The 16279-nt window shown below is 40.9% G+C and overlaps 1 protein-coding gene across 3 annotated transcripts in view; it reads right to left on the bottom strand.

Annotated features, from left to right (window-relative positions):
• prkcaa (protein kinase C, alpha, a) overlaps positions 1–16279 on the bottom strand; it is a 140667-nt gene that overhangs the window by 138 nt on the left and 124250 nt on the right. For all 3 annotated transcript variants that reach the window (XM_005942746.2, XM_042228766.1, XM_042228767.1), the window contains 2 exons: positions 13095–13235; positions 1–4576 (listed from right to left, as the gene is read on the bottom strand). The exon at positions 1–4576 is cut by the window's left edge and continues 138 nt beyond it. In XM_005942746.2, the coding sequence (XP_005942808.1) occupies positions 4412–4576; positions 13095–13235 (306 nt within the window). In that variant the 3' untranslated portion in view covers positions 1–4411. The remainder of the gene's footprint in view (positions 4577–13094; positions 13236–16279) is intronic.

Consider the following 16279-nt stretch of genomic DNA (forward strand, 5'->3'; position numbering starts at 1 on the left):
CGTGCAGACTCACAAAGTGAGACAATAACCACTACCCTAGGATCTAAAAGGTGGGGGACACTATCAATGAGGAATGGATTTACATGGCCTAGGCACTGAGGAAGGAACTACAGATTGATTCAAAGAGAGGACAAAGGAGGGACGGTTCAATATGATGAGGCACGGGGGTTGTTCTTCAAAACGAGCAATTATCATCTCTCCTGTCATTCATTTCGGCTTAACCCAATTCATCACCTGTTCATTCTTCACTCATCCATCAACAAGCGTAATCTTTTGATATTTTTGATACAGAATATTAATTAATTCGCCATGTTGTACAGTCATAAATAGGCACAGGGAGGTAAAGGTAGGAGACATGCAAGAATGAATCCAGTTTAAAATCTTTAGACAGTTAAAGGTTATTGTGACAGTGACAAAAAAAAACTTTAAAATTACATTCGTGTGAATTATTATTTTTATTAATTACCTAGTTTGAAAACACATTTAACATTAAGATCTGAGACGCTGAGTTGTGATATGAAGTAAAAATGGAAAAGAGACTTCAGGTTAGAACACGGTAGACAAAGAGTAAAAAGAATATGTACAGTATAGGTGTACAAGCTGGGAAAGGCACACAAGGGAGGAATAATCTTTATGCCCACACCGACTGTGACTTGACATTTTGAAAACACAGCAAGTCAACAGAGATTCTATTAAAGGGATGAAGCTAGGCTATTAAGTCAGCACTTGTCACATACAGAGGTGCAAGTTAGGTTTAGACAAGGGCAAGACTGCTGCTGAGCAAACTCTGAGTATGTACAAGAAATATTTTCTCTCATTTCTCTGAAATTCACTGTGAATATCAAATGCTCTACCAAATGAAATGTTCTGCCCAAAGGGAACAACGTGCAGGATAAGTAGATTATCAAACCGACTGGCATTGTTAAGTGTACTGACACAATGTGCACTGTATACTCGTGTTAGCATGCTACTGTAATGTGGCCAACTGACTATACAGCAGCGTATGCCTTTAGAAGCTGCCAAACAAAGTTGTTTTGGTGACCGCAGCTAGTGCGACGCTGCAATTTTCAAATTCCGGTGTTTTCCAAGTTTGGCACATGCAAATGTCCGTATAAGATGGGAAACAAACTAGGAGAGATCGGACAAAAATACTGACAAAATATTAAGTTCAATTACATTCAAACAATATCCATCCTATCTATGTCAGTTAGATATAAGCTTTGCAGTATGATACTGAGATATATCCTTTGAAACATTCCTGAATTGTGCAGATGCTAGAGAAATAAAACTGACAACAAAAAAATGAGAGCAAAAAAAAAAGAAACAACCAAAAAGGGAAAAAAAGCAACAACAACACAACATTAAGATTATAATAAACATTCATGAGACACTAGAGAGCGTGTGGTCCCCCCACTGATCTACCAATTATCAGAGTGTCTAAGCCAAAACTCACCAAAGATCTGGACTCTGTGTTCCAAATTCTCTTAGGTAAAGGCAAAAGGAGCACGGGGACATAGAGTGTATACGCGTGCATATATATATCTATACAATATATATGCAGTATATCAAGCTTCTACAGAAGACAGCACTGATCTAAGCCCTGTGACAGCGACTAGGTCTCATGAAAGAATTTAAAAAGCAATTTAAGTCTATCTGCTATTACTAGATGTATTTACATTTATGCTATAATAAATGTCTATTCGATAGCATTCAAATCCTGTGATCTGCATTCTTTTGGCAAATCACTGTTGATCTTGTAGCTTGTTTTCACAATCACCAATCTATCTGCACTGAATGACTGAGACAGCTGACTAGTTTTCTCAGTTAAGCAGCGATAATAATCGGCAGGGATGTGTAACGGCCCACCTTAAATCTGGTTTTTGGTGAAATTGTCTTTTGACCAGTTATTTAAACAGCAACCACGATAACAGATGGTCGAATTCTCTGACTGCAAAGGAACGGTTTTTCAGTGCCTCCTTGCTTCCTTTCTTTTCTACTTTGGCATATCATACACTAGAGAATCCTTTACTAAAGAAATCTCGAAAGCTAACAATCAACATTGCTGCTAAGGGATGCAGACCACTTGCAAATCACTGCTGTGTTGTCCATAAACCTCCTAATACAATTATGTGTTTTGAAATTTCAGCAATATGTTAAACTCGTAGGATTGAACAAATCCAACCTTGGTAATGAAGTAACACCTTTTACTGGTTTATCCACATTTTTACAGCCTACATACTTCAGATGTGGTCTCTCTAAGATGAACTGCTAGTGGAGGTCACATTCTCCTAGCACCACTGTTGTTTCTCTAAGTCCCTACAGATTATCCTTAACCTTTTTCCTGACTTCATGACATTTTCGATTGAGGTAAAGGAAAAGGTGTAAGAGAGGAGAAAGGAGCGCGTTGTTTTTACTATCTAATCTTTTGACTGTTTAACACTCACAAGGCAAGACCTACAAACAAGCTGAATGTGGGTTTGTTTGGAGCTGTGTGGGCGAATTGAGATGGAAATAGTGCATTTTTGTAAAAAAAGAAAAAAAAAGAAAAATACAGTTTGTACTAAACAGCACATACAGAATCAGAGCAAGCAGGAGCAGTTTGAGACATTACTACTAACATTTTGACAACTTGTTCCATTAAGAGTGAAGTGCTATCAGTAGGATTTTTTTTAGCCAGCATGTAGTTAAGCTAATCACGGTCACCATTCTTTAAGAAACCAGTAAAAACATTAAAGTGGATCTGTACTTACTGTAAACCACGATTTTGATTACTGTGACATTGTTATTCTTTGGAGTTTCGTACTTTTTTAGCATGCAGCATTTACCGTAATGTATCACGTGCATGAATGATGCCTACCAACAGCATGCAGATATGAAGGGACGGTCAACAGCCAGACGTGTATCCAATCAACACAATTTGCAGTCAAAATCGCTCAAAAATTATATTTTTTTAAAAGAAGAATTTTATATAATTCAGACAAAGAGTAGAACAAATGTTTCACAACTTTCTAAATGTGGACTCTGTTAAAGAAACTGTTACAGTGCTGATCTGTACTGGGCTTTTAACATACAAATATTGGCTTATTTAACTGATGTAATAAAAGCACATTCAGGCGTTGGTATAAAACTGTAACTTGCTATACTTTCTTTTCTTTTTAAAGAACTTGCAATTATTTACAGATGAGATACACACCAGTTTTAAGTACATTAAAATATTATTCTGCTATAATGGAAAAATACGGTATGAGAGTGAGATCAAATCTGTAAAAACAGTAAAAACAAAACCCCCAAAACAAAAACTGATTTAACTAATAATGGCTCCAAATGAAAGACAAGTTTGTCCTCATTACAGCAACGCAACAGGAAAGGATTTCAAATTTGATATCAAATTTCTGCATCGAACTTCAGTGTTTTATCAGCTTTTAAGCTGATGACACCATACTCAATAAAACATTTTATGGTTAATGCACACTGATACAAAATGTCATGTGTTCAGCAACTGAAAATTTCTTTACAGTCTCTGTTACAACATTTAAGACCAATGTGAGGCTCTGTGGGTGTAGCATGGGACAAAACAGTGATTAACTCTAAAAAGTGTTAGACTATGACAAACTGTAAACGGTTTGATTTCAAGGTAGGTTAATAAGACTGCCACTGTTAAACTTGTGTGTCCGCATACTGTCCACAAAATCATTGACAAGGAAAGTATACAAGCTGAAGCTTAATAAGGACAAGGGATTGGGAGCTAAAACTATTATTTTTTGTCACAATCAGGTCAAAGTGGCTGATAATAGTAAAGCCAAGTGAACTTGTTGCCAAAATGACGCAACACTTTGATACCTATGAGTTTACAGGCTGCATATGTTTTAGGACCTCACCGTTAATCCTTCAGTTGGCTTGCTACACACACACTGGAAGTTGAGACTGCCTAGAATCAATTTGTAAAAACATTTCATTTTATACCACCACCATGAAATCAAAGGAGAGAAAAACTGTAAACATTATACAGGAAACATTGAACAACAAGGTGCTGTTTAAACGCCTGCACCGCCTCTCCTTCATATTTGGCTATAGCATCTACACTGCCTAACGAGTGTTTCTCAGATTATCACATAATATCCATACTGTGATTATCCAAGTAGATACAATTTACAACCTGCCAATTATTTCTGTAGAATATAACTTCAATCCATTGAGATTTATACGCAGAGAAATACATTTCTTAAATTGTAGACAAATACAGCCTCTCCAATTCAAAATATATACTGGCAAAATGTGCATGCCCTAGAATCCTGCTTAGGAATAACACCAACACATTAGGATTGAATGGTAGTCAGATGTTAGGTGGGTGGTTGGTTTAAATGGGTAGCGATGAGCAGAAAGGTTCCTCACAGAGGTTTTCCCATCCTTCTCATTCGCTGTTGTTGAGCGACGGGTGTACAAACTGGGGGTTGATGAAAGAGAACCCTGCGAACTCGGCCTGGTCAATGTTGGCAATAACCAGCTCATCTGGCGGTGTGAGCTGGGGCTGGGTGCGTGTGAAGAACTTGTCAAAGTTCTCCGCTCCTTTGCCGCACTGTAAAAAAACAAAGAGAAAGCAGAGAAGAGGGAGCAGTTTAGACGTTAGGTGTGGAAAATGATTTGAAAAGTAAAGTAGATCGACTCTACAGGGCAGAGAAGAAATTGTGGAGCTCAGGCAGGAGTGTGCACACTGCATCTCTTTAAAAGGCAAGTATACAGCAATTTTTTGTAGGCAGCAGCCACTGCATTCAGCAGGATTTGTTTTTAACTACTTGGTAATTTTGCACTAATGCGCCCAAAGCACAGGACACACTCATCATAGTCGTTGTCTAACATCATTAGTCACTACTATTGTCTTCGCCATTCACATCGCAGAATAATATTGCACTAGCCTGGGTATTTTGACAATGTGCAAAAGCCAACAACTATAAATACTCCTGCTTTAACCTGCCGACTAATCAAAACCTTTCTTCATTCTGCCTCTGACCTGCATAGATATGGACGAGATCTCACACCTGACACCCCCCCAATGTAGATTACATGCTCCACATCTTGCTCACCTGAATCACAACGCACCCATCTGAATACCGAACCAACATCGGCACAGCTGTGAAACAGCAACGCAGTTTCAAACAAACAAACTGTGAACTGATTCTACGAGAGGAAATCGTGTCAGGACCTCCAGGATAAGCCACACTCCATTTCCAAAAACTCTGAAAACCTGCTGCAATGCAAAGCCCTTGTTTTGGCTTCAGCTAAGTATGTTACAGAAGAAGAAAGTTATTCCTTCAACAAGAATGACAACATCATCGAGGTGCAACAAGGTCACAGAGGGGTTAATTACTATATTCATGAGTGGGGTGCAATATAGAACGGGCGCCGTCAAAAGTGTTCATGCTTGTGAGTTGAGGGGACACTCAGTAAGATCACGTCATACGATAGATGCAGAAATGCTTCAGAGAATTCCTCAGCAAAGGAAGAACTTGCATGTATGCAGACGTGGGTGTGCATATAATTTTGTTGCTCTTCACATCGAATTTAATTACAGCGATATGACATGAGTTGCTTGTTTTTCTTCAGACGAAATTTATAATAAATGTACAAAATCTGTTTTACAGTGTTCAGTGTTTTCTAGTAATGTTTCTGTGTATGCCATTCATAGTTATGCGTATTCCACTGTAATTGTCTGTTCAGGAGTGTGGCTTCCAACCACAAGCATGCCATGGTATCAAAGGCAAAGAAACAGAAACGAAACAATATTTTATTTGTCATGATCAAGTCTCTACAAGGTTTGCTCAATTCAATCTCCAAGCACAGGTTTAAAATTTTGCCCTAAAGGTAATGATGAAAGCCAAGGGTGGTAGGGTGGTACAGTGGTTAGCACTGCACCTCAAAACCCACAGGCTCATGGTTCAAAGCTCCTAGTAGGCTGTTCTCCCTGTTTTCATTTAGAAACTCCTGCTTTCTCTCACAATCATTGTCATACTAAATTAGCCCTAGGTAAGGGTGTAAGGGTGAATCTCAGTGTCCAGGTTTCTCTTAACCAGCCCAGCTGGGGTTGGCAAGACGGTAAAGAAATCAGACAAATTGATAATTTCTTAGAATAATTTTAAAATATTATCTTGTTTAATGAAAGTAGGAAAACAAAATCCTTCTCTATCCTCATTTACTCGTCCACCCACACACAGACTTCATCTATGTGGATGCACAAATTCCCAAATACACATATGCTCATACTCTAGTAACTTAGTGAACAACTTGATAAATGTTCATACTCGATTCACGAATTATTACTTCTGCAGCTCACTGATAGCATAACACACTCTGCCAAACTCCATGAGACTCTAACACAGTACATGAAGAGAAAGAAAGGATGACAGCAACCACAGCGCCTTTAGTTCTGCTGTTATACAAAAACAATCAATGATGCAATAAACTGAAAAGGCTGTTTGAATAAAAGGAAAATATTTAATGAGTAAGTAAATTTGTGTGTAAAAATAGTTTGTTTGGAGAATATTTATAACACAATAATGAAACCTGCTAAACCTTTTCAGATAAAATATGTTTATATCCAGCTACTTAGTCAAGTGGTGACATCTTAAGCTTGATTTTGTCCTCTGCTAAGCAAACTCCTCTTGGCATGCACTGACTTGTGCTTCACCCATCACTTCAAAACAGCCTAGCAGACATCAATCTCCACCATCACAGCATCTGTCCCTTCTCTGGATTGTAAACGCTATGACCACTGAACACCAGCAATTTCAGCTTGGCCAGCCACTATATACTGTCTTCCCCTTGTTTTCAGCCCCTTTCAATCAGTTTTAATTATTAGTATCTGGGCATTTGAAGCCCACGACTGACTGTGACCTGGATTTGAAACTCTTGACTAACTGACCTTTTTCGCTGTTGTCCTATATTCCATTCACAAACAAGATAACGCTGTCTGCCTAAGTCTATGCATGCTTAAATTGACATCACTGTCACTGTGCATACAGGAAATTCTTTGTTTTTATGTGTGTGTGTTAAGGTATGCCTGTCTTTGTTTGTCAAGTAAACACACACAAGTATGAAGGTGCAGACATTTCTATTTTTATTTTCTCTTTACTATTTTTTTAGGAGGCTAGACAGAGCGTGCCAGGTGATGTGAACACAACATACGATGAAAACATAAGACACTGCTGTTTCTAAGAGGCGTGTGTTTGTGTGTGAGGTTTTTGATTGCGACTGTTGTCACTGACAGGTGACATTCGCTCTAAGCCATCACCACCCTGTCAGAGTAGATAGAGGGCAAAGACGCACATCAAGATGTGACTCTCTGTGTGCGTGTGTGGTGGAGGGCCTCTGAATTTTCTGCTTCGCACACAGCGGGCACCTGATGGGTAATGGCTAGCATCCTTCCACCGCTGCGTCTCTGCTGCCCACTTGTCTTCTTCTATCCATCACTGGCAATCCATCGCTGAAGTGAAGCAGCACATTTTTAACTCTGACCTCCAACGACAATCTCCAGCACCAAGATGTTCCTTTCTAGGTCACAAAACTCCTTGTGACATGAGGCTTCTGCTCTCAAGCAATACTCTAACCAGTGTGTACGTAAAGCATATGTGAGCTTTCCCCCCCCCCCCTTTTGTCAACAGAAACCACTGTGACAGTGGTTAGTGTTGTTTTTACCCCTCGCAGCACCGAGCGCTGAGTAAACAGTTTAGCTCCTGGCGTCAGATCGTCACACTCCAAGTAAAGGACTTTGATGAGAAAATACCATATTCTGGATGTTGAATATAGGAAAATAAAGAACAAAAAAAAAAGAAGATTATCTTTTGACCCACTGTCTTGGGAACATGGTCTTAGTGTTTTTGTGACTTTTTAGGCGCACAAACATGCTCTGCTGGAAAAGCACAAGGCTGGTTTTACAACTCCTATTTTTTACTATGTGATTCAACCAACCTTGATTGGGTGAGACCAAGGCTATGATGCTGCTGATACATCCTCTCATACATAGTGACACAGTGTCCTACATGGGTTTTTGACCTACTTTCTCTCATCTTTAATCTCCCTCCCTCTCTCACTGCACACATACAGACGTGCACGCCTCTGTGCCCAAGCATATTAAAAGAACACTCAGCTACTTAGGATGACAAATGAGTGCCTGCCTCCATTAAGAGTTGTGCCAAGACTCTCTCTTCCTCTTTTTTCTCTACCTTCAGCTCCCTGAAGCCAGCGGCCTGGGAAGCACTCTGTTCTCATCGTCTTCCAAACATTATGTTTTCTTTGTTGGGTTGCTAGTTTGTCAACATCAACGAACCACTTAAGGGAGAACATCAGTCAAAGTGTGGAAGAAAAGGTTTTCCAGAAATGTGCTTTGGATCTGAACAGCTTATCTGTAGGGAAATTTCTTTGCTTTTTAGCTCTCACAAGGCCATAATGTGACTAAATCGCAAAGTACAGCTGAAGCCTGTGATTACTGGTGCAGAAAGATAAAAGAGAGATGAAATCAAAAGTTTGTATTGCAAACTGCATACTGGCTGTGCTCCAATGAATTCAACTTGTAAAAACCCAACCCAAAATATTTCTTTAAATACGTCTTTTGACTATAAGATATTGCAGTGTTGTAGTTACAAATTTGGTCCGTGACAGATAAACTGTGTTTGATGGGAAACCAATAAGTTCAAAGATTTTACAGAAAATGTGATAAAGAGTCGATTTCTCTTGACCTCAAATCAAAAACACATAATAAATAAAACTTCAAAATGAACAACAAAAAAACAAGAGGAAAGGCTCATATCCTCAGCAAAAGGCAACGGTGTTTGCCTCTTATTTCCCAAAGCCACAGTGACTCAAAAATCACCCATATTGCCATTATTTTCTCAGTGTGTGTGCCTGTGCGTGCATCCTATGAGCCATGCACATCCCTTCCTTCAACGTTCCAACGTTCCAAGACTTCTGTGCAGTGACTAAGTCCTCCCACTCTGTCTTGCCCTGCATCCTTGCCTTCATTTACTATCAATCAGCAGCTTTGACCTACTTCTTTTTGACATAAACACTATCGGCCATCCACAAGTAGGCGTCAAACGTGTGGGCATCAAGTGTCTTGTACTCTGAAGAAATCGGCCTGGTTTCATAGCAAATACCAACACAGTTAGCTGAATGTTGCTGGCATTTAATTGTGTGTCTGCTACCTGCAGTACACAGTTGAACGGTCACAGCATTCAGCACAATAATGGAACAGTGGATCAACGCTAAGTGAGCCTGCCATGACAATCATTCTACTGCACAGACAATGTCCCTCATGCTATCTGACACCCGGTCCAATAGATACAGATGGTAAAAGTCTCCCAGCTGGGTGCAGCTAGTGTATTGATTGCAATTCCGAAGCTGTCATAAGGCGGATGAAGTGAGATTGAGCAAGGAAAGATGCACAGGGAGAAAGGAAAGAAGAGGAGTGGATTAAAAAGACAGGAACATATTTGGTAAGTTGTGAGAAGGAGATGTATGAAATCAGAAACAACATTGTATTAAATGGCACAGCGAGATGGACATGATAGACCATAAGTGTCTTTACATGGCTGCAGGGAGCATTCAAAAATGTTAATTATTATCTTTCCACCTCTGTCATCTTTCCAACTTCTCTGCAACTATTAGATCCATGCAAACATGCACTATGCCAAGAGCATGGACATTTGCATGCTTTTACCTGCCTTCAACTTCACAGAGACCTTTCTTTCTCCCTACGATATTGATTACCACCCCCTACGCGGCAACAAACTTGCAGGCTTGTGCAGCAAACGAACGCAGAGACAAGGCGTAAATGCAAGGAATGATTCCACCTCTGTTTTTCCTTAATCTCCTTTAACCTTTTATATTTACACTTCCTCCGCACATACATTTACCCGCACATACAAACGCAAAGCATTTTCAGGAAAACCCAGCACACTCAGCAGAAAACTACATGGAAGAGGTCAGGATTCACCTTATTAGAAGAACTGGAGCCCTTGAGGGTTGAAACAGAAGAAAACTACAAAATGAATATGTAATGGACACAGGCACACACACATATAGAGCACTAAGTGACCTACTATATATATTTTTTTTTGTTTAAAGAAATGCAGTCTATATTGAAATTTGCAAACATATGTGCTCTACATGATTGATGTGCTGCAAAATGTGTGCTCTTTATAACTATACACTGAGATCTGACCAATTGTTGACAAAGCACATGTCATTTGCAGCTTAAGCCTACAGCTTGGTTTAACAAGACAAATGAGCATTATGTTAAAGCTGTATCAAATTTCACATGGCTCACTGGAAATCAGAGTAACTTCAGGCTACATTTAATGTAACAGTTCTATTAATTGTCCCAAGCCAATACTTAGGTATTTACTGTGAGACATACAACGCTGTACAGTTCTGAGCCTGGATCTGCTGTTACGAAACTCTAAGACTGATTTCCTCCCACTATGTTTATGACACTGAGTTCTTGAGTGGGTAGTAGATTACTCCAGTGGTAAGGCTCTCCATCTTGTGTTTTAAATTCTTAATAGACATTCCTACCATTGTCAATCACCATTAATGGGTTACAATGGACTGCAGTCACATTAGATCAGCTATTTTACTACACATTATAAACCATACGATCCAGTCAGGATGATATATTATGTTCTTCAGTAACACCATTGGTCTCGTTTATATTCAAAAACAACACATTGGATCGCCAACAACACATCTCGTACATATGTGCTCGCACTCTCCTTGTTGTTGATGTGTGAATGTGTTGTGATCATGCAATATCTGCTGAGTTATATAAGAATACAAGAGCGTGCAGTAAGTAACTGCATTTAATCAAATCTTTTACTGATGGAAAAAAAATTGTTGCAATAAAGTAAATCTTCCACCAGAGGCAAGGATAATGACAAGTATTAATGTGTATTAAAGTGAGACTGTATCCCAGTCAGATCCTAATGCTCACTTGTGCACACATTAACAGACAGAGCAAATAAGTGAGAACACCATGACATCACAATGTTGTGTAAACAGTACTCCTCTTCAGTGATGGATTTACCTGAATAAACGATGTTTTCCAACTTACCTGTTGTAACTATGCCGATTCGTGCCTCTGAGACTTAAAGTAAGCTGTGAGGCAGGAAGCAGTCACACTGACTTGCTTGTCATCTTTTTCACAAGGTGCTATAGCACTTATGCTTAATTTAGGGGCGATTGTGGCTCAAGAGTTGGCAGTTCGTCTTGTAATTGGAAGGTTGCCGGTTTAAGCCCCGGCTCTGACAGTCTCTGTCATTGTGTCCTTGGGCAAGACACTTCACCAGTGTCCGGCAGCTTCACCTCTGTCAGTACGCCCCAAGGCAGCTGTGGCTACAGTGTAGCTTGCCATCACCAGTGTGTGAATGGGTGGATGACTGAATGTAGTGTATGTGCTTTGGGGTCCATAGGGACTAAGTAAAGCGCTATACAAATACAGGCCATTTACTTCTTAATGGAGATATGGTTTTAGAAATACCAGAGGGCATTTCGTTGGCGGTTTTAAAAGGTGCATGACAACTAATTAAAACATTGTCATCATATGCCCTCTTGCAAATTCAGCAGCCAAGGAGGCAGCTGAATTTGTAATTCTCTGAACAAACCAAGTTGGTCAAAGAGTTTTTGATATCTGGCTGCTAAAGAGCCAAACACAACATGACAGAATGGCTGGTGGAGAGTGTGTGTGCGTGTGTGTGTGGATAAATAAAGCAGATGGGGAAAGACCAGAAAGGAGGGGTCATCTGGGAGTTTTCCGTCATTTCTCCTTCACAGGAATGAATCTGTTTAATATAAACTTTACAAAATCCTTAAATAAACATTAACTCATGTCATGTGACATGATGTTAATTTTTTGGGTGAAGAAAATCTTTATGGTGCGTTTTATAACACAATCAAGAAATACTGTTTGGAGGGCCTTAGTAGAGCTTTAAAAGAGAATGGATCAAATGCTAATGAACCCCTTAGGAAAGTAAGCACACGGTGTGGCTTGCATAGATAAGGATAATCTGAAATTGCTTTGTCTGTACTTGTGTCTATATAGTTTTTGATCCACAGATAAACTTATATATAAATTTCATTTAGCGTCGCTGGATCTCCTATATTTGGGTGTTTAATACTTCATAAAATATAACTTTGTCTAGATTATTTTCTGACATTATCCACCATTTGAAAAACACCAAGTAATGAACGTCTGAATACTGCAAATCTAAGACAAAATTTGTGAACATATAAATTCATACAGCAATCAGCCAATAGATATAAAGTATGAGGCATCGTGAAGATGCATTACTCTGGTTGTGTACAGTAATCTAATAAGTTTTAACCAGTAACTCTTGAGTTTTTGTGCGTATTGAGACAAATCTGACTGAAGACTGAGACAGAAGTTCGTAAACAAACAGCCAAGAACAGATAGTCCCCCAGGGAGTAGAGAACACAGCAGAGGGCTATTAGATGCCTTGCCATAACAGATTTGTCATGTTGAGATAAGCACATCTGTTCTTTATAGATATATGCAGTTCACAAGGTTGTATTTATCTACTTGTCTTGTTTGCATGTGTTTACATGTGCTTAAGACCGAGAGGAGATCACCTGAAGCCACTTTTTATTATGAATTAATAATAATGTTAACAGGATATAAATGTTTCTATAGGTATTCAAGTATAGTCTCCCTTCCAACCTCTAAACTGCATCAAGCATTGAAACGTGTGTGAGAGAAAACAGTATGACACAAAGAGGGCCCGTTGTTAGAAGGATTTAAATTACTGACAGATAATACAAAAAATAAATAAATAAATGCATAAATAACAGTTATATGATAAAAGAAAAGGGGTTCTAATTTTTCCATTGTGGTGCATGATGCAAACTGCAGTGCTGTGTGCAGTGAGTAGGATGAAATACTGATGACCAGCATACTTAAAATGATTGACAGATAAACGCTGCCGGCCTTATTTTAATGAAAGTTAAAGTTATCTCGGAAAGCTACCAGTTATCTTAACCTTGGTTACAGTAATTCCATACATGTAGCCTATGTGTGCTTTAAGACTTACCACTTTAGGCTTAAAGGGGGGCTGTATCTCTCTGTTCTCGAGACGTTCCCAATCGATGCGTCTGAAGAAGGCATGTTCTCTGATGTCCCTCTCTCCCTCAGCGCCACAGCCCAGACGTTTGGATGGGTGTTTAGTCATCAACTGCTCATGGCCACACACACGCACAAAAAAAATTACAGTTAGATTAAGGATAATAATAATAATAATGATAATAAAGATTTATTTTAATATTGTGGAGCACTGAAGATCCTGAAACACTGGTAAACACTCGTTTTATCTCTCTGAACTAAACTTCCAGCTCAGTTCTTTCACTGCTGTGTTTCATGTTTCATCATGTGACTCCACCTCTTTACTAGGTCACCAAATGACAGCTAAACAGATGGGTCTTAAAAAGAGTGATATCATTGGGGTTTTTTCCTCTCTCCCGCTGCATGCTCTGCCTTCAGAGAACCACTTCTAATCGCACATCGAGCGACGACTTTGTTAAAAAGTAAAACAAGATGCAGGGACCCAAAGGAAGCAAAACCACCAAACAACCTGTCCTTGTTTTAAATTAAGCAGAAGGCCACTGGCATTAGTTAAAAATAAATGTTCAAATAATGTGCTGGAAATGATAAGAAACTTAAATGTTTCTTTCCTGACTTTTCAGTTGCCTTTACCTTCTTGCTGACTACAAAATTAGAGCCACCGTACCAGTGGGAAATATGCAGGCCAAATATTTGAAATGCACAGAAGCAAGACTCATAATGGAATATAAATTGTTATGTGTGTATGTGTATCTGGAATATTACTAGAGTATGTTTTACAAACACATTTTGCACCTGCTCTCTCGTTACAGTTTGGTGATTTGCCCTGACTGAAGTGCAACAGAAAGCAAAGTGCTCATTTGGAGATGGATGCAGAACCTGGTGGAGTTCAGTATTAACAGTCCAAAGAAAAAACACTATGTATTTGTTATAACTTTTGCTGCCCTGTTGTCCAGGTGTCTCTTGGAAATGAGATTTAGATCTCAAGACTTTTCACCTGGATAAATTAACGACAATGAATGAAAAATCCGAGTTAAATGCTTACATTGATCTCATTGCTTTGGTATATTTGTGCAGGGTGTGCTTCTGTAAATGGTATATTACCAGAGGCCTGGGAGCTTGAGGGTCCTGCGCAGTATCTTAGCTGTTCCCAGGACTGCGCTCTTCTGGACAGAGATCTCCGATGTTGTTCCCGGGATCTGCTGGAGCCACTCGCCTAGCTTGGGAGTCACCGCACCTAGTGCTCCGATTACCACGGGGACCACCAGTTACCTTCACCCTCCACATCCTCTCGAGCTCTTCTCTGAGCCCTTGGTATTTCTCCAGCTTCTCGTGTTCCTTCTTCCTGATATTGCTGTCATTCGGAACCGCTACATCGATCACTACGGCCGTCTTCTTCTGTTTGTCTACCACCACTATGTCCGGTTGGTTAGCCACCACCATTTTGTCCGTCTGTATCTGGAAGTCCCACAGGATCTTAGCTCGGTCATTCTCCACCACCCTTGGGGGCATCTCCCATTTTGACCTCGGGACTTCCAGGTTATACTCGGCACAGATGTTCCTGTACACTATGCCGGCCACTTGGTTATGGCGTTCCATGTATGCCTTGCCTGCTAGCATCTTGCACCCTGCTGTTATGTGCTGGATTGTCTCTGGGGCATCTTTACACAGCCTGCACCTGGGGTCTTGCCTGGTGTGATAGACCCCAGCCTCTATGGATCTTGTACTCAGAGCTTGTTCTTGTGCTGCCATGATTAGTGCCTCTGTGCTGTCTTTCAGTCCAGCTTTGTCCAGCCACTGGTAGGATTTCTGGATATCAGCCACCTCCTCTATCTGCCGGTGGTACATACCGTGCAGGGGCCTGTCCTTCCATGATGGTTCCTCGTCTCCCTCCTCTTTCTTGGGTTTCTGCTGCCTGAGGTATTCACTGAGCACTCGGTCAGTTGGGGCCATCTTCCCAATGTATTCTTGGATGTTCGTTGTCTCATCCTGGACTGTGGTGCTGACACTCACCAGTCCCCGGCCCCCTTCCTTCCGCTTAGCGTACAGCCTCAGGGTGCTGGACTTGGGGTGAAACCCTCCATGCATGGTAAGGAGCTTTCTTGTCTTTATGTCAGTGGCTTCTATCTCCTCCTTTGGCCAGCCTATTACCCCAGCAGGGTACCTGATCACGGGCAGGGCGTACGTGTTGATGGCCCGGATCTTGTTCTTACCATTCAGCTGACTCCTCAGGACTTGCCTGACCCTCTGCAGGTACTTGGTGGTTGCAGCCTTTCTAGCGGCCTCTTCATGGTTCCCATTTGCCTGCGGGATCCCCAGGTACTTGTAACTGTCCTCTATGTCTGCAATGTTGCCTTCTGGTAGTTCAATCCCCTCAGTTCTGACTACCTTCCCTCTCTTTGTTACCATCCGACTACACTTCTCCAGTCCGAACGACATTCCAATGTCATTGCTGTATAGCCTGGTAGTGTGGATCAGTGAATCGATGTCTCGTTCACTCTTGGCATACAGCTTGATGTCATCCATGTACAGGAGGTGGCTGACAACTGCTCCGTTCCGTAGTCGGTATCCGTAGCCAGTCTTGTTAATGATCTCACTGAGGGGGTTCAGGCCTATGCAGAACAGCAGTGGGGACAGAGCATCTCCTTGGTAGATCCCGCACTTGATGGTGACTTGTGCTATGGGCTTGGAGTTGGCCTCTAGTGTTGTACGCCACATCCCCATTGAGTTCCTGATGAAGGCTCTTAGGGTCCCATTGATCTTGTACAATTCTAGGCATTCCAGTATCCAGCTGTGGGGCATTGAGTCATAGGCCTTCTTGTAATCAATCCAGGCAGTGCACAGGTTGGTCAGTCTGGTCTTGCAGTCTCGGCTGACTGTTCTGTCTACCAGTAGCTGGTGTTTTGCGCCTCTGGTATTCTTGCCAATTCCTTTCTGTGTCCCGCTCATGTATTGACCCATGTGCCTGTTCATCTTAGCCGATATGATGCCTGACAGGAGCTTCCATGTAGTACTGAGGCAGGTTATTGGTCGGTAGTTGGAGGGGACCGGTCCCTTCTTGGGGTCCTTGGGGATCAGGACCGTCCGACCTTCGGTTAGCCATTCCGGGTGTCTCTCGTTAACTAGCAGCTGGTTCATTTGTGCTGCCAGACGCTCGGT

Source organism: Haplochromis burtoni, unplaced genomic scaffold, assembly GCF_018398535.1.
Source record: "Haplochromis burtoni strain Fernald_Lab_line unplaced genomic scaffold, NCSU_Asbu1 Contig_348, whole genome shotgun sequence".
NCBI classification, from domain to species: domain Eukaryota; kingdom Metazoa; phylum Chordata; class Actinopteri; order Cichliformes; family Cichlidae; genus Haplochromis; species Haplochromis burtoni.